The sequence below is a fragment of the Colobus angolensis genome, unplaced genomic scaffold (assembly GCF_000951035.1).
Source record: "Colobus angolensis palliatus isolate OR3802 unplaced genomic scaffold, Cang.pa_1.0 Scaffold90, whole genome shotgun sequence".
NCBI classification, from domain to species: Eukaryota; Metazoa; Chordata; class Mammalia; order Primates; family Cercopithecidae; genus Colobus; species Colobus angolensis.
In genome coordinates this window covers 1,220,158-1,246,735 of record NW_012122932.1, presented here as the reverse complement: position 1 = coordinate 1,246,735, position 26,578 = coordinate 1,220,158, and the positions used below count along the sequence as shown (strand labels likewise).

At 37.6% G+C, this 26,578-nt stretch overlaps 1 protein-coding gene across 5 annotated transcripts in view; it reads left to right on the top strand.

Annotated features, from left to right (window-relative positions):
• The first annotated feature begins 10,423 nt into the window (after positions 1 to 10,423).
• The window catches only part of PPP2R2B (protein phosphatase 2, regulatory subunit B, beta), a 499,553-nt gene continuing 483,398 nt past the window's right edge, over positions 10,424 to 26,578 (top strand). For 2 of the 5 annotated variants that reach the window (XM_011931485.1, XM_011931486.1), the window contains exons 1-2: positions 10,439 to 10,702; positions 10,823 to 10,900. In XM_011931485.1, coding sequence (XP_011786875.1) covers positions 10,851 to 10,900 — 50 coding nt within the window. In that variant the 5' untranslated portion in view covers positions 10,439 to 10,702; positions 10,823 to 10,850. Of the gene's footprint in view, positions 10,703 to 10,822; positions 10,901 to 26,578 lie in introns of all 5 variants that reach the window. The other 3 variants (XM_011931490.1, XM_011931491.1, XM_011931487.1) reach the window with 2 other exon arrangements.

The following is a 26,578-nucleotide window of genomic DNA, read 5'->3' as shown; positions in this document are numbered from 1 at the left end:
TTTGGTTTATATTGTGAAAGAAATAAAAATGATGTTTAATTATACACAGATAATATCCCCTTTCTCCATTTGCATCTGGGGTATTGGATTCAGCTGTAGCTGACTAAGCAGTGGCTTCAACAAATGAAGTTTTGTTGTTGTTATTGTTGTTTCTTTGTCACATGAAAAGTTGAGGGAGGCAATTGCCATATTTGCTCCATGGCTTAAAGACACCAGGGCTGAGGTCTCTGTAATCCTTTCTCTTTCGATTGCCAGAACACTGCACAGCATCACAAAGATGGGAAGGGGAAAAATTGCAATATACTATTGTAAAGTTTTTGTACTATATATGAAGTAATATAAAATCACTACAAAAAAGACTGCTAATTTAAAGATAAATACTATAAAACCTATAGCAACCATTAAAACAATAACACTAAGAATTGTAGCTCAATACTGAGAAAAGTGGGTAAAATGAAGTCAAAAAAAACCTAATATACCAAAAGCATTCAGTAAAAGGGAACAATAAAAGGTGCCACAGTAAAAAACAATAAGATGAATTTAAATCTAACTGTATCAATAAGCACAATAAATGTGAATAGTATAAACTCTTCAATTAAAAGGCAAAGATATTTATTGGGTTTTTTAAAAAAAAATTCAACTCTATGCTACCTACAGGAAACAAACTTCAAAAGGTACAAATAGGTTAAAAGCTAAAGATTGGGAAAAGGTACACCATGCTAATGCTAATCAAAACAGAATTGCAATGGCTATATTAATATAAAAGTGAATTTCAAAGCAAAGAATATTATCAAGAATAAAGAAAGTCATTTCATAATGATAAAGGGAGCAGGTTATCAGGAGAAAATAACAATGCTAAATATGTTAATGCATGTAACAACAGAACTTTGAAAATATAAAGAAAAAACTAACTGAAGTGAAAAGAAAAAATAAAACCAAATTATATAAGACTTCAATATTCCTCTTGCAACAACTGATGGAACAGAAAACCAGTGAGGATACAGAAGACTTAAGCAAACAATTAGCTGACTTGACCTAATTGGCCTTTACAGAACATTCAACAACAGCAGAATATATATTCTTTTTGAACACATCCAGAGTATTTACCAAGATAAGCCATATTTTGGGCCATAAAATGTCTCAGTAAAAATTTTAAAAAGTAAATTGAATCATGTTCTCTGACAATATTGGAATTAAATTAGAAATTAAAATGAGAAAGATCTCTGGAGAATCTCCCAAATATTTCAAAAGTAAATAACATATTTCTAAATAAATCAAGGGTCAAAGAAAAATTCAAAAGGAAAATTAGAAATTATTTTGAATAAATAAAAATAAAAACCTAGTATATCCAAATTTATGGCATGCCACTACTTTACAAGAACTATATAGCACTAAATGCCTACATTAGGAAAGAAGTGTCTCAAATCAATGACTTCAGTTTTTACTTTAAGGAACCAAATGAAAAACAAAATGAAACCCAAAGTAAGCAGAAGAAATGAAATAATAATGATCTGAGAGAAAATCAGTGAGATAGAAAATAGAAAAACAATAGAGAATATCGATAAAACTAAAGTCTTGTTTTTTGGGAAGATGTAGCTAGACTGATCAGGAAGAGAAGATAAAAGACACAAAATACCAATGTTGGGAATGAAAGAGGTACATCTTTATAGATTCTTCAGATATTAAAAACATAATAATAAAATATTATGAACAATATTATAACAGTAAATTTGAAAACTTAGATGAAATGCAGAAGTTCCTTGAAAAGACACAAATTACCAAAGCCACTCAAGAAAAAATAGATAACCTGAAAATATTATGTCTATTAAGAAAATTGAATTTATAATTAAAAACCACATGCAAAGAAACATCAAGCCTAGATCACTGGTGAATTCTCATATTTAAGAAAGAAATAGCACCAATTATACACAAACTTTACAGAACATTGAAGAGGGACAAATAATTCCCAATTTATTCTATGGGATAAGCATTCCTTGATACCTATCACTTTCAAGAGTATAAATGCAACAACTCTAAAAAAAATTTTAACAAATAGAATCCAACAATATAGAAAAGGATAATATACCATAACCCAGTGCAAGATTGCTCTAACATTCAAAGTTCAATTCATGTAATTCACTACATAAACACATTTTTAAAGGAAAAAATATGAGCACCTCACTAGATGCAGGAAAAAGATTTGACAAAATCAAACAAGTATTCCTGAGAAAAACTCTTAATAGAGTAGAAATAGAATAGGACTTCTTAAGCAGGTAAACAGATAAACCCATCTGTGAAGAATCTACAATTAACATCACGCTGAATGTTAAAAAACTGAATGCTTTTACCCTCAAATCAGGAACAAATTAAGGATGCCTAACTGCACTGCTTCTATTAAAATTTTTACAAGAGATTTTAGACAATAAAACAAGGCAAGAAGGAGAAGAAATATCGATGGCAAAAAAGTACAAAAATGATAGGGGAATGAATATTGAAAACACAGTAGCAAACCACGCATTCTGGTAGAGTGGCTAATCTTAAAAATTTTGACCATACAGTATTAGTGAGGATGTTGAGAAACTAGAACTCTCATACATGCTGGTGACACAATCACTTTGAAAAAAGTTTTGTTTCAGTAAAGTTTTGGGATATAAAATCAGTGTACAAAAATTGGTCGCATTTCTATAGACCAATAACATTCAAGCTGAGAGGCAAATAATGAACACATTTCCATTTACAATGGCCACAAAAAGAAAAAAAATACCTAGGAATACAGCTAACCAGGTTGGTGAAAGAGCTCTACAATGAGAATTACAAAATACTGCTGAAAGAAGTCAGAGACAATACACGCAGATGAAAAACATTCCATGCTCATGGATAGGAAGACTCAATATTGTTAAAATGGTCATTCTACCCAAAGCAATTTACAGATTCAGTGCTATTCCCATCAAACTGCCAACAACATTTTTTCACAAAATTAGAAAAAAAATTACAAAATTCATATGAAACAAAAAAAAAGCCCAAATAGCCAAAGCAATCCTAAGCAAAAAGAACAAACCTGGAGGCATCACACTACTCAACTTCAAACTGTAACTACAAGGAAACAGTAACCAAAATAGCATGCTGCTGGTATAAAAACAGACATGTAGAACAATGGAACAGATTAGAGAACTCAGAAATAAAGCTGCACACCTACAACCATCTGATCTTTGACAAACTCAATAAAAACAAGCAGTGGGGAAAGGATTCTCTATTTAATAAATGGTTGCGGGATAGCTGGCTAGTCGTATGCAGAAGAATGAAACTAGACCCCTTCTTTTTCACATATACAAAAATCAACTCAAAATGGGTTAAAGATTAAAATATAAAACCTAAAACTATAAAAACACTAGAAGAAAACCTAGGAAATACCATTTGTACATAAGCCTTGGTAAGGATTTCATGATGAAGTCACCAAAAGCAATTGCAACAAAAACAAAAATAGACTAAGTGGAACCTAATTAAAGAGCTTCTGCACAGCAAAAGAAACCACTGAGTAAACAGACAATCTACAGAATGGGAGTAAATATGCAAAAACTATGCATCCAACAAAGGTCTAATATCCAGAATCTATAAAGAACTTAAATTAACAAGCAAAAAACAACCCCATTAAAAAATGGTCAAAGTACGTGAACAGACACTTCTTAAAAGAAGACGTACATGTGGCCAAAAAGCATATGAAAAAATGTTCAATATCACTAATCATTAGACAATGCAAATCAAAACCACAATGAGATATTATCTCACACTAGTTAGAATAGCTATTATTAAAAAGTCAAAAATAACAGATGCTGGCAAGGTTGCAGAGAAAAAGGAATGCTTATAAGCCGCTGGTGGGAATGTCAATTACTTCAGCCACTGTGGAAAGAAAGAAGTTTGGAGATGTCTCAAAGAACTTAAAACAAAATTACCATTTGACCTAGAAATCCCATTACTGGGTAAATACCCAAAGGAATATAAATTGTTCTATCAAAAAGACATGTGCATCTGTTCATTGTAGCACTATTCACAATAGCAAAGACATGGAATCAACCAAGACGTTAATCAACAGTGGACTGAATAAAGAAAATATGGTATATATATATGCTATGGAATACTATGTAGTCATAAAAAAATTAGGTCCTTTGCAGCAACATGGATAGAGCTAGAGACCATTATCCTATGTGAATTAACACAGGAAGAAAAAACTAAATACCACATATCTCACTTACAAGTGAGAACTAAACACTGAGTACACATGGACACAATGGTGGGCACAGAAGACACTGGGGTCTACTTGGGGGTAGAGGCTGGGAGAAACGTGAAGTTTCAAAAACTACCTACTGGATACTATGCTCACTACGTGGGTAATGACATCATTTGTACACCAAACCCCAGTGACGCAATTTACCCATGTAACAAACCTGCACATATACCCCATGAACCTAAAATAAGTTGGAAAAAACAAAGCACCTTGGCATTTCTTAAAATTGTTAAATATTTGCTTATCATATGACCTGGCCATCCTCCTATTAGGTATTTTCCCAAGAAAAGTAAAAGCATACACAAATGTTTCTAGTAGTTTTGTTTGTAATAGCCAAAAATTGAAACCACCTAAATCAGGGTAAATGAATAAACAAACTATAATATATCCATATAATGGAATGCAAATCAGGCCTGGTGTGGTGGCTCATGTCTGTAATCCCAGCACTTTGGGAGGCCAAGGTGGGCGGATCGTGAGGTCAGGAGTTCGAAATCAGCCTGAACAACATGGTGAAACCCCATCCCTACTAAAAATACAAAAATTAGCCAGGCGTAGTGGCATGCACCTGTTATCCCAGCTACTCAGGAGGCTGAGGCAGGAGAATCACTTGAACCTGGGAGGTGGAGGTTGCAGTGAGCCGAGATAATGCCACTGCACTCCAGCCTGGGCAACAGAACAAGACTCTGTCTCAAAAAAAATAAATAAATAAATAAAATAAAAGGAATGCAAATCAACGATAAGAAGAAATGAACAATTGATACATGCAAAAACAGGAACTTATCTCACTGCTCATCAAAGGAAGCAAAAAAAAAAAAAGAGTACATATCATAGGATTGCATTTGTATAAAATTACAAAAAATACAGACTAATATATAGATACAGAGCAAATCAGAGGTGCCTGAGATTAGGGGGAAGGAGAAGTATAGGCAAAACAAAGGGCTAAAAAAGATTATGAAAAGTGCTTGGTGCGGTGGCTCATATCTGTAATCCCAGCGGTTTGGGAGGCTGAGATGGATGGATCACTTAAAGTCAGGAGTTTGAAAGCAGTCTGGCCAACATGGTGAAACCTCGTCTCTCCTAAAAATGCAAAAATTAACCGGGTGTGGTGGCGTGTGGCTATAATCCCAGCTCTTCGCAGGGCTGAGGCCCCTTCGCTTGAACCCAGAAGGCAGATATGACAGTGACCCGAGATCAAGCCACTGCACTCTGCCCGGGTGACAGAGCAAGGCTTTGTCTCAAAAAACAAAAGAAGGCATGAGGAATCTTTCGGCAGTTGGTTATGTTTATTATATTGATTGCAATGATGGTTTCAAGGTGACAGTATACATGCCATAACTTGTCAAATTACACACCTTAAGTATCTCCCATTTATTAAATGTCAATTATACCCTCAAAAGCTTTTTAAAAAGAAAGGGTGGAAAGGACCGTATTAACTATTTATTAAAACCTTACTAGAAATAGTAGAACACTATCACAAAATAATTATTGTACATATGGAGAAGAGTAAAATACAATCTTTCAATCTTGGATACTTCTAAATTACACTCCAGAATGGTGTGCTAGGATGCATTAGGCAAGAAATAATGTGTCTTCTCATTTTCTCTGTATTTACTGTACAGATATTTACACAGATCTACTTGAGAATATTAGGCACCCTCATTTCCTTTTATTGGTAAAATAGGCTGAGATTTCTAATGAGAAACTTTGCAGCATCATTATTTTTTTGAGAGTATAAAAACTTTCCTTTATTCAGTAAATTATTAGGATATAGGATCAGGAGCTCAATAGAGTAGCTCCACTGTTTCACCAATAGTCCAAGATTCCTTCACCTCTTTCCTTCCTCATTCCTATTGCAAATCACCACAAATCCCTAACTGATACTACCTTCTTAATAATCTGCCAAATGTAGCCACTTCCTTCCACCTCCCTTCCCTTTCTTCCAATAAATGAACTGTCATGATGGTCAGTTTAGCCAATTAACAATTTTTCTGATTGCCAATTGAAATCCTCCAGTGAACTACACCCAGCAAAATGATCCAGTGATGGTTTTTCCATAATGTTTCTAATGGTGGATACTGTGCAAAGGAAATGTTTGACTTTAAAACCTGATGTGCTTACTATCTCTGCTTGTTTCTGTTCTATATGAGCTCTCTGGCAAATTGGGGACACACAAGTGGCCTGTCTTTACTAAACACAGTGGCAATTGTCAAATATCAAGCAATATACAGGGTATAGAGGTGGAAAGTGAAAAATAAAAGCCTCTCTTCCTCACCGAAGTCTGAAGTCCTTATTTTTAATTGTCTCTGGAGTACCTAAGTCTCTCCTTTTAGAAATTCGGTTTCCTAGATAGAAAAATTTCTACACCAAATTGGGACTGATGTGTCAGCAAGACATTCATTCATATTTCACACTAAGTGCCTGCCATAAGTTATTGTGGTATCCTCATAACAACAGAGAGGATTGCACCATTAAGGCTCTTTCTATGTAGTGAATATACATTTATAGCCTATAACATAATCAATTTCAAATTAGATTTCTCTCAGAGAAAATTTTCCTGGGCAAGGATCTCTCTCTCTCTCTCTCTCTCTCTCGATCATTCTCCCTCTCCCTCTCTCTGCAGGGAGAAGCACACTGCTAGCACAAAGCCCCTGAAAATAACTCTTTACAGTCACCTCCCAATCAATAAGGAGCTTTATTTCCTGCATGTCACACCCTCTGTTCATTGTATTCACAAAGCTGAGTTGGCACAAAAGAGGCAGGACAAAGGCCGCCTCAACTCTGAAGGGCTCTGTGCAGGACATCAGAGCCCTGGGCTGGCTCCAACTCTGCTGTTAACTCACTGTGTGGCCATGCCCCTTTTGGGCTTCTGTGTCCTCTGCTTTTAAATGAAGCAGTTGGACCAATTGATCTTCAAGGGGTGACCAGATTCAGAAATTGTCTATTCCATGATCCAAGACATGAGATAGGTACACGCTATCTGGGGACTGTGCTTCCAACGATTCAGTAGGTGAGACTCAGCCCCCTTTTGAGCTGTGGAAAAGGAGAAAAGCATGAGCACCTTCCAGGATGTTTAGCCACCTGATCTGCATCAGCCTCCTGGTAGGAAATGTTGCTTGCGGACATCATTACCATAGCCACTGATGTGTCATTTAACACTGGGGTTTAGGGAAGCTGTCAAGGTCTGCCATTGAAGAGAAACAAATTTTCCTTTCTATGTTAGTGTAATTCTCCCAGTCATCCCACTTTAGCAATGAAATACACTTCCCCAAAGAGAATTCATTAAATATAGATAAATATCTTGCCAAAACATCACCATGACAGGTAGCCTGGTGGTAAAAGAGAATCTGATATAAGAATGGGATTTGACCCCTTGGTGTCCTAGGTCTGCAACTAAAGTAATTATGGTGTTGTGAGTTCTTTTCCTTCCTAGGGCCCCACTTCCTAATCTGTGAAATGGTAAGCATGAGCTAGGTATTACTTAAAGTGTCTTTCAGCACAAATATTCTAACCAGAGATTTACAAATCGGTGGCACCAAGACAACATTCAGCCCACAGATATGAATGTTTGCCCTAGGCTGTGTGAGCCGTGCTGTGTGAGTGTTCTAATTTGAACTTATTGACAACATTTAAAAATGTGAAGTTATTTGAACATTTGGATTATTCACATAATAATCCAGATTTCTGGCTTCTTCTGAAAAACATTAGCCAATCTGGTCACACTGGGCCAAAATTTTTCATGGCAACCTTTAGCTAGAGTTGAATATCTGCTGACCTTCAGGCAAAGCCCGAATCCTGCAGTTCCTTCATTTCTACCACTTTTGAGATGATCACAGACTGAGATCAAGTGTCAAATCACTGAATATCTGACACCTGGACAGCTTGTCTCATTTATATCCTAATCCATCCAGGCACTTTTGTTTCCAGCTGCTGCTTAGCACTTTTAGGAAAGAAATGGCATGTTTCAAACTTTCTTTGCATCACTAATTCCCTCATTTGGCAATAATATTGGTGGGAGACAGAAACTGGGTCCAGTGGAAGCCTGCCTTGGACAAAACCGCTGACAATATCTTGGCTGCCTGGAACCCTCACAGTAATCAACCAACTCTCATCAACTGAGCTTATGCCTCTGGGCAACCCTATCTAGAAGTAAACATCAGGAGCTGGCATTGGTATGTAAATTGGTCACATTATTCCTTGTGAATTCACCAAGTCAGTAACTTCCATGATTTGGGTTTTTCAGATGTGAAATAAATTAATTTCACACATAAGCAAGGTTCCTCCTAGAGCTAAAATTCTCTAAAGTAGCACAAATATCTAGACATAGGCTCATATTTAAATATGCCTAGGTTTGTATGAATGCATGTGTGTGTTTCAGAGTTTCTTACTTTAAAGTACATGTTTTGTGAAAATAGAAACAGCATCTACATCCAGAATCATAACTAGTGATATAGGAACTGTGCCAGGACAAAAATCAGCAGGAAATCTCATCTATAGCTAATGTTCCCTAAGACAGATGTGGTCTCAGATCTCAACAGCAGAATTGACTCAGTGTAGAGAGGGTCACTGACAACTCACAAGGAAGGGTAAGAACCTGTCAAAGAATGTCTGATGCTGGAATCCAAGGCCAGAGCAGAAAGTACAAGCAAGGATCAGCACTGTGGCTGTGTCTGTCTATGCACTAATAAATGCTGCCAAAGGCCTTCCTTCTCCCCTTCTAGGTGCTAATTTTATTAGGAAGTTTTAGCCCTGTGTCATCTTAAAGAAGACATTGATACTTTACTACTTGATATCTGAAACTGTATTCCAGCTCAGCCTTCCAAATGAGATTCTTGCTGTGAAGCCTCTCTGGGCTAAAGGGCCCAAACTGTCAAATGGGTATCCAACCTCTACACACTGGGAATACTGCAACTCAGACAGGCTTGATTGAAATCCCAACTCTGCCATGCACTAGGTGTGACCTTGAGGGAGTTACCAAAACTTCCTGAGCCTCAGTTTCCTCCCCTGTAAAATGGGGATGATAATAATGCCCTCCCCATGATTTATGTAAGAATGGAGCTACTCTAAGTCGGGTGCTTAGCACAGTGTCTGAAATTTTCTCAGCCAATATTCTTTGTCTTTTTTTTTTTTTTTTTACTATGAAACCCTTTCGAATCAATCTTTACTACTAATAATAATATCCATTTTTAAGTTTCTTGACTGTGCTAATCACATTCAATATCCACAACTCTGAGAGATGGGTACTATTTTTATTGCCATTTAAGATGAGGAAACTGTCTCATTATGCTTAGAAACTTATCCCAAGTCAGAGCCCAACTAGAAACCCTGCCTAATTGCAAAGTCTCTACTTTTAATGATGACTCTACACTACTTCCATCAAATAACCTGTCAACAACACTGAGAAGAGCATATGAGAGGCAATTCTCCTCTCATGTGGCTGAGCGAATGAAGGTTTCCATATAGGAATTCAATACAAATCTGTGGCTGACAATGAAAATGACTACTCAGTTCCCTGTGCATTTTAAAGGTCAATTCGTTTTTGAAATTTTGTGGGTTTTTTCCCACTGGATTTAATCATTCTTAAATTCATACCATCTTCCAAAATTTGATTCTACAATATTCTCTTGAATTTTAAAACCTAGTTGAATTGAAGGGGGGAGTTCATGCTGTTGAGAAGAAAACTGGCACTCCTGCTATCCAGAAGTGTTCTGTAGAGGACTCTCTTGAATATGTATAGGAATTAGAATATCTCTTAATATATGTATTAATATACATATTGGCTACATATATTTGTAGAAACCAGGAGTCACTATTACCCAGAACATTTAGCCCCATCAAGTGTCCAATTGGATCTGAATCAAAAATCCCCTTGGAACAAAATAGGCCACATTTGTCAGAAACTGACTCCCCAACTCTGTGTGAGCCACCCCGCCTCATCCCCAGCCTTGTTTTTTTTTTTTTTTGTTTTTCCCTACTCTGCAGTCAGCCTGACTTTGGCAAGCAGTCAAGAAGTGAACAAGAGAGATGGAAGTGCTCTGGGTATCTGACCCCTTACTGGCCACTCAACCATGCAAGCTGTGAAGCCCAGTTAAAAAAAAAAAAATGTTGCCTTTCTTTTCCTCTCACCCCCTAACGAACTGCCTCTTTCTCTTCCCCACCATCACAGAAGGAAAACAATCAAAAGCATTAGTATTCCCGTGAAAAGGGCCAGTCACACAGGGGATGACTGCAAGCCCTTCGTAACCACTCCAGGACGCTGCCAGGGCCTGAGAAGGAACAAACTCCAATTGCTCCAGTTCAAACTGGTCCTGGCCTGGTCAGACGGAGGAGACAGAGCAGTGATTCACAGCAGGACGTGGTACTTGCTGACTGACCATTCTCTCAAGACTCACTAGGGTCTCTTCTCTGACGAGATGATACCTGGTGTGCAAGTCTCCTTTTAGAAATGCATAGATTCTGCTATATATTTCTTTTCTTGTTGGTCTCCTAAGAACAACTGGAAGCTCTTACCTAACCTGAAGTGTCTCCTTGTGTTGCTTTCAGGAATTGGGACACTCACCCAGGACACACTATGGTGCTTCAGCCAAGTGAAAGGCACTATCGAGATTGGGACCACAGAAGGTAGGAGAAATCCCCATACCCTTTTCCTTGCCTCCTTGGGAGTTTGTGCTGGTTTCAAAATTAAACACTTTCATCTTTGCTTTCACGAATCTAAGTCCCCACACACCCCAGAATTGCATTCTAAGCAAGAAATGGATTTAATAATTTCTTTCTCTGTTTCTCTCCTGTTTTTTTTTTTTTCTGTTGGTATTTATTTTATTCCTACCAATGAGGCAGCACTGAAATGAACTTTCAGTAAAATAGGTTTGCAGAGACAGGCTAAACTGGGCAAGTCTTGTTTCAGGATGGTCATCAGCACTGTAGAATTCTGAGTCCAAACATTTTAAGACTGTCAACCATAATTCTCTCCCTTCCATTCTATGTGGAGGACCATTGGCAATACATGAAGTGCAGAGGGAGACTGAAGAATTCAAGTCTGGTCATATGACTTATAGGAACATTGAATCCCAATCTTAGCATGTAATTGCCTTTCTGGTTCTCAAAACTTTCCTATTCCAGGGCCCTTTACCTGGGATAATACATTAGTTTTCCTCCTCCTGAAGAACTGTTTATTTTTCTTTATTTTCTTCTTTTATAAGCCTGGGCTTGGAGACCTCCATGACTCTCCCTAAGGGTGTCTGCATTACAAAACACTGGATGATAGGCAATCGGAAGGAACTAGAATAGCACTTCTGGGTGTTTTAAATCATGGTTTAGCTCTTCTAGCAGAATGCAGTAGGGCTTGCCTGAAACAGATTTTGCTGCTTTGATGGTAGCTTTAGATTTTAGATGTGGTATAACACAGGTGTAAAACTAGTTTTAAAGAATGATGAAGTGAACAGTTGACAGGATTGAACACTATACTCAAACTAACATGAATAAATGCATGTGAACTTCAGGTCATTCTGTAGCACTTCAATTCTGAGTAAAAAATAATTTGAGCAAAAATTAATCTGAGTAATTTGGAAAAGGTTGTTTATTTACAATCTTACTATAATTCCTTTGTAGAGAATCTAATAGTGGGTGACCAAAAACCAAATACTCTATGTTTACAAAGTAGGAGAAAGCACACTAAAATAAATTAATAAATAAATCTATATAAAATTATATTTAAAAGAAATTGACACAATGTTTGCACATATTTATAAGGTAGAATGTGATGTTTCAATATGTGTATATTGTGTAATGATATCAAACCAAGATGATTAGCATATCCATTACCTCATACATTTATTATTTATTTGTGGTAAGAAGATTCTAAATCCTCTCTCTCTTTTGAGATATACCGTATGATATTGTTAACCATACTCAACCTACTGTGCTAAAGAACAAAACTGATTCCTCAGATCTCTTACTTTGTATTTATTGATCAATCTCTTTCCATCTTCCTACCACCCCCCAGGCCTCTGGTAACCACTATCTCTACTTCAATGAGATCGACTTTTTTAGGTTCCTCGTATAAGTGAGAAAATGTGGTATTTGTCTGTGCCTGGCTTATTTCACTTAATATAATGCCTTTCACGTTTATCCATGTTGCCACAAATGACAGAATTTTATTCTTTTTTATGGCTGAGTAATATTCCATTGCATATATATGTGTGTTTGTGTGTATAATATATATATATATAAAACTGTATGTATCCATCTGTTTATGGACACTTAGGTTGTGTCCATAATTTGGCTATTGTGACTAGAGCTGCAAAAAACATGGGAGAGCAGACTTCTCTTCTATGTACTGATTTTATTTTGTAAATATAGACCAAGCAGTGGGATTACTGGATCTAATATTATATTTGTATATAGCATCCTCTATTTTTGAGATGAATTGTCATACAGAGCCATACAAAAGATCCTTCTAAAGCCCCTATGAAGACAGATAGAAAGTATCAATCCCATTTTATGTCACCTAAAAAAAGAATTTTGAGTGTCTTCTATATGACAGCACTGTGCTAGACATTAGAAATTTTTTTAAAAAGGAAAGAAAAAAAATGACCTACTCTCTAACCTCATGGGTCTTAAGAAAAGGAAGCTCAAGTGAATACGTTGTTTTAAATCTTGGCCATGATTCGAAATCATTTGAACTTTTTAAACAATGGAGACTCCCAGGTCTCCAAGAGCTACTAAGTTAGAGTTTCAAGGGTCAGGGCGATACAATGTGTGTTAGTTTACCCAGTTAATTCTAATGTAGTGGACCAGCATTGGGCATCACAAGGCTAGAGGACTTGTTCCAAGTAATCCATTATTCTCTCACTCTGCACTTAATCTTGTCCTTGCGACTGGCTTCCCATCAATTATGAGAATTCTGAGTGTCTGCTGTAACTATAGGTCTTACCAATTGCAGACTTATTATTTGCTTAAGACAAATTATTAAGATAATACAGATACAGCATTGGCCACAGTGCTCAATACTTTGTAAGTACTCGATATTTGTAAGCTATTATTATAAATATTATTATAATTAGACCTTCATTCTAAATTAGTCTTCACCAAAACCTTATGACAGGTAAGAATTTTTATTCCCACATTACCTATGAGGATATTGAAGTCAAGCAAACAAACAAAAAATATTAAGTACATTGCCAAAGGCACTATAGCTTATAAATGGGTGAGGCAGTTTTCAAACCTAGTCTTTGGCACTCCAAAGCCCCTGCTTTTTAAACATTGTTTTGAAAATAGAGACTCTGACTTGGTAGTCTGGAGTGAGGGCCTGGAATGTGCATTTTACACACATGCCCTTAGATGATCATTATGAATACACGTGAACTGAAGATAGGTTGAAATGTTTACTGTGCATAATACAAAAGTAGCCTGCTTGAACTGACTGTTAGTTGGGTCGGAGTCAGGATCAAAATGACAATCGATCCCTATTTTGTTTGAAAAATGCACTTTGAAATAGTGAATAAAGGGAGAAACTTTTTAAAAAGAAGAATTAGGTTGGTCACAAACACACAGCCACTGGCATGGAGGTTCCCTAGCCAACATATCTTAGATGTCATTTAACCTCCACTAATACTGCCTCAATGGAAGTTGAATATTTGTTGAGTGAATTAATAAAAGACTTTCACTTGCTACTCATTAAACATCAGGTTTCCTTTGGTTTAATTGGCATAATCTACCCAAGTTAATTCTCTATACGATCAAAGTCAATAAAAATTATTCAGCTTTCCCTTCCATGTTACTTATTCCTATTAATAGCTTTTTCTATTTCAGTTCTATCACTTTCTAGCTAGTTACCTTGGCAAGTTAATGTCTCCATGCTTCAGTTTTTCTCATGTGCAGAATGGGGATAACAGTATAGTTACCCATTATGGCTATAAGGGCTAGGAGGGTGTGTGTGTGTGTGTGTGTATACACAAATACATAGATGTATATATATTATGTATGCATACATATATGTGTATAATATACATATGTGATACATATATAATATATAATATACATATATAATACATATAAAATATATATTACATGTTATATATAACACACACATATAAATATATGTAACATATATAATACATATATAATAATATATGTCATATATAATATATATTAGACCATTACCAATAGATTGTTATAAGATGTTCAATTTGCATCTTGGTGCAAGATACTTATGTGCATCTTGGGTATCAAGTAGTAGACTAGAATTTTTTCACATGTCAAATTATTCTGTAGGGCTTTAAATGAATTATACTATGAGTTCAACAATAAGCATTTGGTGAGTGCTTACTGTATCCAGGGTACTGTCTCAGAAAGTAAGAAGGTTGTAAAGATAAATAAAATATAGTCCAAGTTCTCAAGAAATGTACCATTGAAGAGGAGACAGAGTATGGCCTGGAAGAGTAAAGCATCACATCAAATAAACACAAGGTAAAATGAGCTGCAGATAAAAGTACTTAGGCTAAAGACTACAATGCTTTGACTACCAGAGAGGTAGGAATCTCACACATTTGGTGGAGAAAAATCAACTTGTGGGAAGAAAACATTTAAGACAAATCATAAATAATTTTAAAAAACATAACATTTATTCTTTTATTTTTCTGATTACTAAAACAATATATTCTCAATGTAGGAAAGTTTAACCGATAAAAATCAGAAAATAAATGTCATTCAGAAACCCACAACCCACAGCTTAGCATTGTTAAAAATTTATGGTATAGGCCGGGCGCGGTGACTCAAGCCTGTAATCCCAGCACTTTGGGAGGCCGAGGCGGGCGGATCACGAGGTCAGGAGATCGAGACCATCCTGGCTAACAGGGTGAAACCCCGTCTCTACTAAAAAAAATACAAAAAACTAGCCGGGCGAGGTGGCGGGCGCCTGTAGTCCCAGCTACTTGGGAGGCTGAGGCAGGAGAATGGCGTAAACCCGGGAGGCGGAGCTTGCAGTGAGCTGAGATCCGGCCACTGCACTCCAGCCCAGGTGACAGAGCGAGACTCCGTCTCAAAAAAAAAAAAAAAAAAAAATTATGGTATATTTTTCTAACCTCTTGATTATGCATATATGGTCATTAATTGATTCAGTCAAGAAACAAGTACTGTGTGTCAAATACTGTGCAAGGAATTGGTTAGTTTACATCAAACAATATCCATATTATTTTTTTTTTACCAAAATGGGGTCATAATGGAAATACTATTTTGTAAACTGATGTTTTTACTTAAGAATGTATAGGATCATCTTTTGTAGAATAAGAGGTACATATACCCCAGTTTATTTACCTAGATTTTCAATATTTATAACATTGTTATGAACACCTAATAGTAAAATCTTTACATTTATCCAGGAAAAGCAGTGTGATATAGTGATTAAGAGCATATGTTTCACAGTTAAAAATACCTGGTTCAAATTTAGCTTCACTACTTACGGGCATGGAGTAGGTTACCTCAAATTTTTCATGATTCTATTTCCTGATATGTAAAATTGGGATAATAAAAGCTATCTTGAAGAACTCTTACGATAATATAATTAAATATATATTTTAAACAACATAGCACATAGACATGATTCAGTAATCATGATTAGCTACTGTGATTATATCACTGGGACCCATTCTCAAAAATAACATTCCTTGGGCTCTATAGGAAGTCTTATGAGAGACAATGTGGCTTTATTAGAGCGGCGAAGGTGCAGATGTAGAGATAACAGGCTCCAGGCTTGTTTTGGAGGCAATAGGCTGCATTTTAGTGGAGAAGTAAACTAAGGAATTAAGACAGTTTTCAGGTTTTAGCTTTGAACAACTGGGTGGTTGGTGGGCACCAGTTACTAACACCGGAAAACCTGAAAAAGAAAGATATTTGGGGAGAAAAATCATGAGCCTTGTTTTGAACATAATTAATATGAAGTAGCTATGAGGCACAAAGTATAAACATCAAGAAGGAAGTTGTATGTATATATATGAGTCATATATATGTCTTAGAGAGACAATCTCAGAGATAGAGGTAGAACCTGGGGAGGCCTCAGCATGCAGATGGTGTTTGGAACCATTGAACTGAATGAGATCACATAACTTATGCAGATCATGTGGACATGCAGTCAACAAACAATTTTGATGACCTAAACTTTCACTGTTATGCTGGTGGTTAGGATGCCATAAAAACATTGTTGACTTAGTTGAGTTATTGGAAGACACTTACACATTTAAAGGTTCTGATTTACCACGTGCAATGCTTGTATTTGATTCGCTTAGCAGGCGTATTTCATGTAACATATGATTTCGTTGCGTGAAATTTTACATTATTTCATCATTAGAAGTATTTTATATGGTAGAAATTGCCCACTCGATGTCAAACAGCTTCTTGAGACTTGGTGTCTGATTTTGTACATGGGAAAAAGAATTATCTGGTGCAGTTTCTGTTTTTATTCCAACTACAGCATATAAGCATTTTCTTTCCCATACTGCAATTCTAGGGTGTTTTGTTCGTTCCTCATTCTGCAGTTCCTTGATGTCTGTCAACGCAGGTCACTTCATCTTATTCATGGGAAATAATTGTGATATTTATTCTGTTTTGCTACATGGGCATAACATTTCTTTTTCCCTCCCTCCCTCTGAAAAGATCACTCATGTAGAGGGAAGGATGAGGCATTCTATCGATTGTGCTTTCTAATGAGAGAAAAACATCAATGTGACTGTCGATGTGAGGTGTATTTCATATACCCTAAAGTAAAAGCCAACAACTGTGATTTCCTTGCAAAAAGGAATCCTCTAACTATAACATTTGCAATAATGTTTCATTTTGCATGGATGTTTAAGTAATCTGAGAATTATAGGAATGATTTTTCAGCTTTCCTTCAGTGATTGTGACTCTTTGCTGTCAACAGCAAAAAAAAAAAAAAAAAAACCAATTGGGTTGTCTCAAAGCAGTGTAAAGACCTTGTGACCTTCACCTCATTTTATAGAAAGAAGTCTGTGATCGACAAATAACCTTTCTTAGATGTTTAGATGTTTAGTTACAATAATTGTAACTTCACCCCACAGATCTTAGCCTAAATGATAGAAAACGGAGCCTTACTTGCCTTGCTCTTCCCACTCCTGAATACAGGGTGAAGGGCTGGCACTGAGAAGAATTCCCATTTCAGGAAGAAGGAATCCTGTCTTTTTGGACAGAAGCTTTCTAAATCAACAACTCAAGGGGGGATTTTTAATTAGGCACCAATTTGAAATCAGATAATCCCTCACTTTAAACTTGGTTCAGCTACCCAGTTAGTGATCTTAGACAGGATACTAAATGATTTTTCAACATTATTGTGCATATGAATACCTTGGGAAGGGTGTTAAAATGCATATTACTAGATTCTACCTCTAGAGATTCTGATTCACTAGGTCTGGGACAGAGTCAAAGGATCTGCATATTTCACAAGCATCCCAAATAATTATTTTTATTTATTTTATTTTTTTATTCTTTGTTTTTTTTTTTGAGATGGAGCCTTGCTCTGTCGCTTAGGCTGGAATGCAGTGGCGCGATCTCAGCTCACTGCAACCTTCACCTGCCGGGTTCAAGTAGTTCTCCTGCCTCAGCCTCCTGAGTAGCTGGGATTACAGGCGCCCGCCACTACGCCCAGCTGTTTTTTGTATTTTTAGCAGAGACGGGGTTTCACCATATTGACCCAGCTGCTCTCAAACTCCTGACCCGTGATCCACCTTCCTCAGCCTCCCAAAGTGCTAGGATTACAGGCAGGAGCCACTGCACCCGGCCCATCCCAAACAATTCTAATAGTTTGATCCAAGAGGCACATTGAGAAATTCTGTTCTTTCTTTCCTTACATCAGAGGGCTATTCTAAGAGCAGAGAAGGCAGAACATCTGCAGGTGTTTTGAGTGCATTTAAAGGAAACAAGAATGCCAATAAATGTGAGATACTGTGCAGCCAAGTTCTCTGCCTTGGGCACTGAAGGGAGTAAAAACCTTTCCTCTGTGTGTGAAAAAGAAGTGGAGATCTCTTCTCTGCATCCAGTAGGCTACAAGGGAATTTCCTATGCAACTTCACTTTGCATGGTGCTCCAATCTGCCAGAAGAAAAATTGGACTGATTATGAACAAGTTGTGCAAGATGAAAGCATTTTTTCTCAGCTGTGATGGAGAATGTTTTGATGTGAGAAGGCTTGCTGTACTCTGCAGGTGGGCTGGTGAGAACTGAGCTCTGGAGGAAGAGAAGCAGGTTCTTTGCATAACACTGAAGGCAAACATCCTGTTCTCTTTGTAAGCATTAGGTAATTAAAGATTTCCTATCCAAGAAAGAGAAAAAAACTGTGACTATTTATTTCTCCTCTTCCCTAATGCCAATCACTTTAAATGTGTTTGATTAACAAATATTTATGGAGCACCTAGTATGTGCTAGGCACTGGGCTGGACTATGAGGTCAGTCATGGACAAAACACTGTTGCTCCCCTCCATTAAGCACTGTACACTTTCCTGAGGGCACCACCACATGGTTTTTAATAACAGTCCAACGTGATTGTGGAGAGTGCTAGAAAAAGAGTAAGTCACCCAACCCACACTGGGAACAGAGCAGGGAAGGCTTGCTAGAGTAAGATTGGCTAGACTGGAAGCCAATCTGAGACCTAAAGTAGAAACAGGAATTAGCTAGGACTTCTGGGTACATAGACCCACATTTTATTCGTAGTTCAATTATTCTCTTATTTGCTCAGGTTCGCTGGGTGATCGCCAACTTGGGAGGATGAAAGGATATGTTAATAAGATCTTTGAAAGTGCTGCACAATACCTGGCCTGGGTAAAGTAATGATAATGATAAATTCTGTTTAATCAGACTTCATGAGATCAGACTCCTTAATAATTGCTTTCAACATGTTATCTCATTCCACCTTTGCTGCAACACTAAGATATGAGGCAGATGCCAGCTTAAGCCCATTTTACAGTGGAGGAAATTGAGACTCAGAAAGTTTAACAACATATCCATTTGCACACCAATCTGATCTCAGAGTTGGTATTCTCAACTACTGTGATAGAGCACTCCTGGCAAGTAACCTGACACCAAGCAGGGGCTTAATAAATATTTATTGAATGAATATAGCCTTCAGTAACTAATAAATGTCAACCAACCAAGAAACATCAATATGACTATTAATACAACAATAACGGATATTTTTAAAGAATAAAAAATCTCATTCAAAACAATCCATTATAGATACACAGAACTTTTCTAACTTTAACATATGTGGATCATATATATCCTATAACCCATAGGAGATAACTAGAATCGGTCTTATAATCCCACATTGCAGACAAAAAGATAGTATAGATATTATAGATAGTAGACCTAATTTTCTTCATAAATGTGAGGAGGTGAAGGCAGCTAGAGATAAGTTTTAAATTGCCCAAGGTCTTATAGAGTCCAGAAGGCAAATTTTTGAATCCTATACCAGCAATTTTTTTACTGCTCATCTTCTGCTAGACGCACTGACTGTAAGTTTAAGATATGGTTGACTGTCTTGAAAATGCAGGGCACAGGACATCAAGGCAACTCAAGGGAAATCCATCATGCTTTCAAGATGCTTTCAGTTGCAACAGAAAACTGCTATCAAAATATCTGGAACAGTAAAAGAATGACCTCTTCTGCAAATATCTACTGAGCACCTACTGTGTGCTTGGCATTCTAGGCACTGGAGATTCAATAGTGGAGGGGCTAAATAATAGATATAATAAACAAGTGGAATATAAAATATGAGGCTATAAATGCAAGAAAATAAACCAACAGGGGGTGCAGGGATATGGTGTTCTCTTTTAAATATGATGGTCAAGACTTCATGCAAAAGATGACATTTGAGCAACGATTTGAAGAAGGCAAAAAAAAAAAAAAATCGTCATGTGAATATCTGGGGAGTAGAGCTCCAGATAGAGGGAGCAGCCAGTACAAATGCCCTGAGGCAAGAGCTCATCTGGTATGTTTAAGGACTGGACTTGTGGCCAGTGTGTCTGAAGTTGAGTAGGCAAAGGAAGAAGTTGTGAAAGATGGAGACAGATGATGTCAGACAGATGCGAGACAGGGACCTTATAACCCATTATAAATAGTTGGACTCCTGCCTGAATGAAATAGAGAGCCACTAGTTGAAAAACACTCTTTCTAGCGGCAGCTCGATTAAGGGACCACTGTCAGAAGCAGGAATCGGTTGAAAGGTTATTGCAATAATCCAGTGTTTCACATAATAAGTCACAAGGCGGGGAGTCCCCCAAGCTGATAAATTCGCTAGGTGAAGCGCAGCATAGAGGACTCGGATCCTCTTCATCTCCCTGCCTTGCTGTCTTTGGAATGTCAGCTTTGTCCCAAGACAACTGCTGCAATTCTGGGCCTCACACTCAGATAAACCAACAACGTCAAGTGAAAGGACATTCTGATTTTTTTTTAAATAAAGGAACCTTTTCCCTCCGATATCCCTAGAAAATCTCTTTTGATGTCCTCTTTGCCACAGTCTAAGTCAGATGCCCACTTCTGTTTTTTGTTGTTGTTGTTTTTGAGACAGTGTCTCGCTCTGTCACCAGGCTGGAGTGCAGTGGCGCGATCTCGGCTCACTGCAATCTCCACTTCCCAGCAGATGCCCACTTCTAAGACACCCGTTGGCAAGGAGAATGGGATTAGCCTAACTAGCTTTATACAAATAGGCTTGCATCCGAGTTTGGAATAGGATCATCATCCCTGAGTGGAGGATGCCACAACAGAATCTAGGCTTTGCAGCAAGAAATGAGGATGTGATTCGAGGTAGTCCAACAATAGTATCAGCTACAGGAAAAAGAGACAGATAAGGCTTAACCAGTTCTATTGCTACCACTGTGCAAAGGGTGGTGGGTCATTGGCTTGTTCTTGGTTAAACATTTGGCTCAGGCACATCCAGACACCAAGCTTCTCTAGACTGACTTGTCTTGAAGCTGGGGCCTGAGGTGTGTGAGAAGAGCACTTGCCTTTTTGTAAATGTTGCTCATTAAGCAGGCTCAGCATCATTCTACTTACTGCCTATGTTATTAGTTAATGGAATTTAAAAGCCAAGAATAAATAATTAAGCACATGGACATTGTGGGGTGGTTCCTCTTTATTTGTTCAAGGTTTCAGTAAGCATTATGGCTTTTTCTTAGTATATTTATTTTTAGTCTATCTTATAGAGCTTTAAAAAAGAGAGTATAACTAACTTTATACCAATTTGGTTGGAGTTAAGAATATTGAATTTTATTCATCCATTTGTTCAGTAAATATATATTGGACAGTAGGTGTTGGAAATACAGCGGCCCTCAAAATAGCCATGGTCTGTGGTATTAATGGAGCTCACATTCTAGTACAGAGGTGGACACTGGAAAATGCAAGCTTACAAAGACACAAGATATTTTCCAATGATGACACATGCTATAAAGAATATAAAATGGGCCTGGTGTGGTGACTCACACCTGTAATCCCAGCACTTTGGAAGGCTGAGGCAGGCAGATCACAAGGTCAGGAGTTCGAGACCATCCTGACCAACATGGTGAAACCCCGTCTCTACTAAAAATACAAAAATTAGTTGGGTGTGGTGGCACGTGCCTGTAATCCCAGCTACTCAGGAGGCTGAGGCAGGAGAATCATTTGAATCCAGTAGGTGGAGGTTGCAGTGAACCAAGATCGTGCCACTGTACTCCAGCCTGGATGACAGAGCAAGACTCCATCTCATGTGGGAATGGCTAAATGAGGGAATGGGGAATGCTACATTATTAGATGATTTTTCTGTGAAGGGTTTTCTGAAGAGGTGACATTTAAGCTAAGACCCAAATAATGAGTAGAAACCATGCTCAAAAAACCCATGGGAACAGTGTTTAGACACAGGACACAACAAGCGCAAAGGCCCTAGACAGAAGCAATCCAGGCATGGCCAGAAGGAAGGCCAGGATGCCTGGATCGGCCAGTAGGGGAAGAGTCTATGTTGAAGTCGTGGAAGGAAGCAGAGGCAGGTTCAGGTGTGTGCTTGCAAGCCATGGTAAATAATTGTGTTTTATTCTGGGTACAATGGGAAGCCTTCAGGATTCTAAGCATGGAAGTACTCTGATGTTTTAGGACCTAAATCCTAGGGCATTTCACCTCAATGGAGAATTTTCAGTAACATAATCTTCCTTATAGTTGTATTGTGAAAATTAAACCTCACCTCTAAACTCAACTATTTTCGTTTGTTTTGTTTTTGCTTCCAACGTAGAGGTCTTCATACTTCACCTCTTGTAGTAAAATGCTGTCTGTGGTCTGAAGCTCACTGTGCTATCTTTGCCCAGGATCACCATCGGAATTTGTAAATGTTACAGTTTTGTTCAGTGCCTAAAAGCAATTTTCAAGGCATTGTTGAGATCACTTAAATTTGGCAGCCTTGAGACCTGACCATATCCTTTCAGCTTACAGTTTAGGGAACATAAGATCTGTTGTTTTTTCATTTTATTTTTTACTGTGGATGATATTTCCATAATTTTATTAGCTGTTTCTTAAGGGTCATTATTATCTATTGTTTCATGAGTGATTTTTCTGATTACGATTTAAAGCAACCTTTCCCAGAATTATGGCACAATCATTTGTCCATATGCACTTCTCACTCTACACCATTAATCAAATATACCAGGTAATTTTATGTTGGCAGGTCTATACCAATGATATTCAAGCAGTAATGATTTCCAAATATTGATACTAAGTCCCTATTTTCCAGGGAAAACTGATGGCAATTTTTTACAGCTTACCATTCACACATGCTTCAGAATTTATGTGCCTCTTCTTTTTTCAGTCAATGATTCATGTAAAGGGCAATTTCTCATCAGATGTACCTGAGAGAGAATATTTTTCTAAAAAGCATTTTACAGCACGCTGAAGATGTCTTTTAAAAAGATTGCTATTTAATAGCAGTTTAAACCAAATTCAAGAAACTAAAACAGAAAAAAATAAATAACAAACTTTATTTTAAAAACAATTACAATATTACTTTTTAAAAACTTGCATTTTTTTTCACATAAAGTAATACTCTTTGTGTTTCTAACAGAAACTTGAGAGCAGTGGAAAGACTTTACCATAGTTAAGAGAATGTACTAGAACAGATGGCCTGGGTTTGAATCCCAATGAAACGACTTTCTGTGTCACTTTGAATAGATTGCATAACTTTATTTTGATTTAACTTCACTTTACTTCTCTGTAAAATGGGAAAATAGTAGTTTCTCCTTCATAGGCTTGACATGAGGATGAAATAAAATAATCTATACAAAGCACAGTGCTTGACACAGAGTGAATGCTAAGTAAATGTTAGCTGTGATGCTAATGAAAACACAGATAACAAGAAAATAAAAATGGCTCGTCATTCTACCACCCAGATCATTGTTTTTTTAATGTTTAATATTTGCTTAGTAAACTCTCTCTAAATGAACTTAAAATGGCCATCAGATCCATGTGTTTACTAAAAAGATTATTTACACCTGAGTCCTCACAAAGATTACACTTCATCTTTGGGCACAGCAATAAACACCTGTAGAGGGTTCTAGGCGCAAATGGAAGGAAATTACAGACAGCTAGTTGTCTCTACATTATCAACAAACATGAACAATTAATTACCACTTCTTACACCTAATCCAAGTATTATTTACCCACATGATGTTAATGAGCAAATAGGAAACTGTGCGATTAAACACTTAGATTCATAGCATGTTGGAATTTGAAGGAATTTCCTTTGAAGGAAACTGGGAGATCTTTTCTGGACGATCTGCCCACTTATAAACGGAGAAGGTGGGGTACAGAAAGGAAAACAGACACAATGAAGTTATGAGTTTCCTCTTCCACATTACTACTTAATGTTTCCACCACTCAGATTCCCCTGTGGCCTTACGGGATTAGAGTCTCTCTTTGATATCCCTTCTGGTGGAAAAACAAAGGAATATTACTTAGCCTGGAAAAAGAAAGAAAGCCTGTCATTTGTGACAACACAGATAAATCTAGAGGACATTATGTTAAGTGCAATAAGCCAGGCACAGAAAGGCAAATGCCAGATGATCTCACATCTGTGGAATCTAAAAAGTCAAGCTCATAGACCAGAGAGCAGAGTAGTAATTACTAGGGGTTGGGGTAAGAGGAGGTTGGGGATACAAAGGATACAAAATTTCAGGTAGACAGGAGGAATAAATTCAAGAGATACACTGTACAACATGGTAACTGCAGTCAATAAGAAAGTATTGTATACTTGAAAATTGCTGAGTAGATTTTTAGTGTTCTCAGAAGTAAATTAATAAGTATGGGAGGTAATGCATATGTTAAAACACCATGTTGTACACTATAAATTTAGACAACTTTTGTCAATTAAAAATAAAAACCTCCTGACCATCAAGCAGATGTTAGGATTTTCTGCCTCTGTTCTATCAGCCAGATGATTTCTTTAACCTAGGTGGTGATTAAATGCACAAATATGAAAGGAGGAAAGACAGTAGCCCTCCAAGGGCCTTGGTGTGGTCTTTTGGCCAACACCCAGGCTAATCACATCAGCAGAGTGGTTCAGGCTGTGTATTTGGCTGCTGATGAACCCTGGCTTCCCTGGCCTTCTTTAAAGCCTTCCTCAGAAACTGCTGACATTTCCCAGTTTCTCATGGGCAAGGGAGGCTTGATGATACCAAAACAAACAAACAAACAAACAAATCATGATTAGAAACGGCTTTCTAGTAGTCTAAGAAAGGCATTAAGACAGGAGGCATGTCTATCTTATTTGTCTAATACAGTGCCTGGCACTTATTGAAAACTCGATCAGCTTAACACTGAAGGAAAATGATAGTCAGCATGGAGCACATCTAGCATTCCAGGTGCTAGGCTCTCGGTGTGTCAAGCACTTTTTAAGGTCTCACTTCTTAGCAGAGGCTGCATGACACCATAGTGAAGAACACAGGCTCCAAAAAGGCTCACCCAGGTTTGCATTCCAGCAAATCTGCTATATGAGTATGGCATTTAATGTATCTGTGCCTCAGTTTCTTCATCTGTAACATGGGGATAATAACTGAAGCTACATCCAGGGCTCTTGTGAGGATTAAATTAGCTAATACATGTAAAGTATTTACAGCGCAGCATGGAATACAGTCAACATTCAATAAATGCTTGCTCTGTCATTTTTAGTGTTAGCACTAACTTACTCACTCCATAGACCCTGTAAAGGAGATATACCAATACCTAGATTTTGGCAGAGGGAACTGAGATTTGAAGAGCTTAAATGATTGAATGGTTCCTCCAAAACTATCTTTAGTCACCAGTAAACTTATGATTTAAACCTAGAAGGTAAACATTCAAGGGAATCAATAATATTCTATGTGGTGGGTAAGAGAGCAGGCTTAACTACCGGACTTTGGAGTCAATCTCTCGGGTTTGATTCCAGCCCAAATCAGGACCCTGTTATTACCAGGTGTGGGTCCTGGAACAGGTTATTCTGAGCCTTGGAGTCCTGAGAATAATACATCCTATCTCACAGGGGTGTAACAAGATTTAAAGGAAATAATGCTTGTTGGCATTGAGCTCATGGACCCACACTCACCAGGCGCCCCATAAACTCTTTCAGTTTTGTCAATAGTAACAATGGCTGTAGTTAACTCCAGTTGCTTCCTCCAAAAGCCCTCCCAAACACCCAAGAATCGTTCTTGGCTCTGCCTTCCTAACTTCCTTGAACACTCATATTCATGCACTCTATCACTAAGTCATATGTCATTTTCCCTCTTTTCTCTAAATAGGTCAGTATCTCCAATCCCTCGACCTCGCTCCAACCCCATTGCCACTATGTTACTTTGGACACAATCTTCTCTTCTCTGGAGATTGGAGCAGCCTCTTTGGCTTACTCCCACTCTACTTATTGTCTTGACTACCTCCAGTCTATTCTTCACACTGTATCCAGAGTAGTATCTCCAGTGTGTACATATGTCACTTGCCTCCCAAAAAGCTTCATTAGGTTTCATTGCTCTTAGGATATCCCCAGCCTCACTCACCATTCTCCTCATGTACTTTCTGTTCCATGTGTCCTCTAATGCCATATCTCCTCACCTCCAGCACGACACACACACTATCCCCTTTGCCAGAAATATTTTCACTCTCCCTTTTTCTGGCAACCCCCATTCATCATTCAAATCTCAGTTTTGGTTTCATTTTCCCAAGTAAGCCTTTCTTAACCCTGAACTCTGAGCTCGGTGGCCCTCGTAGAAGGTGCTGAATGTTCTCCATCATACACTTGCCAAATGCATTATCATTTT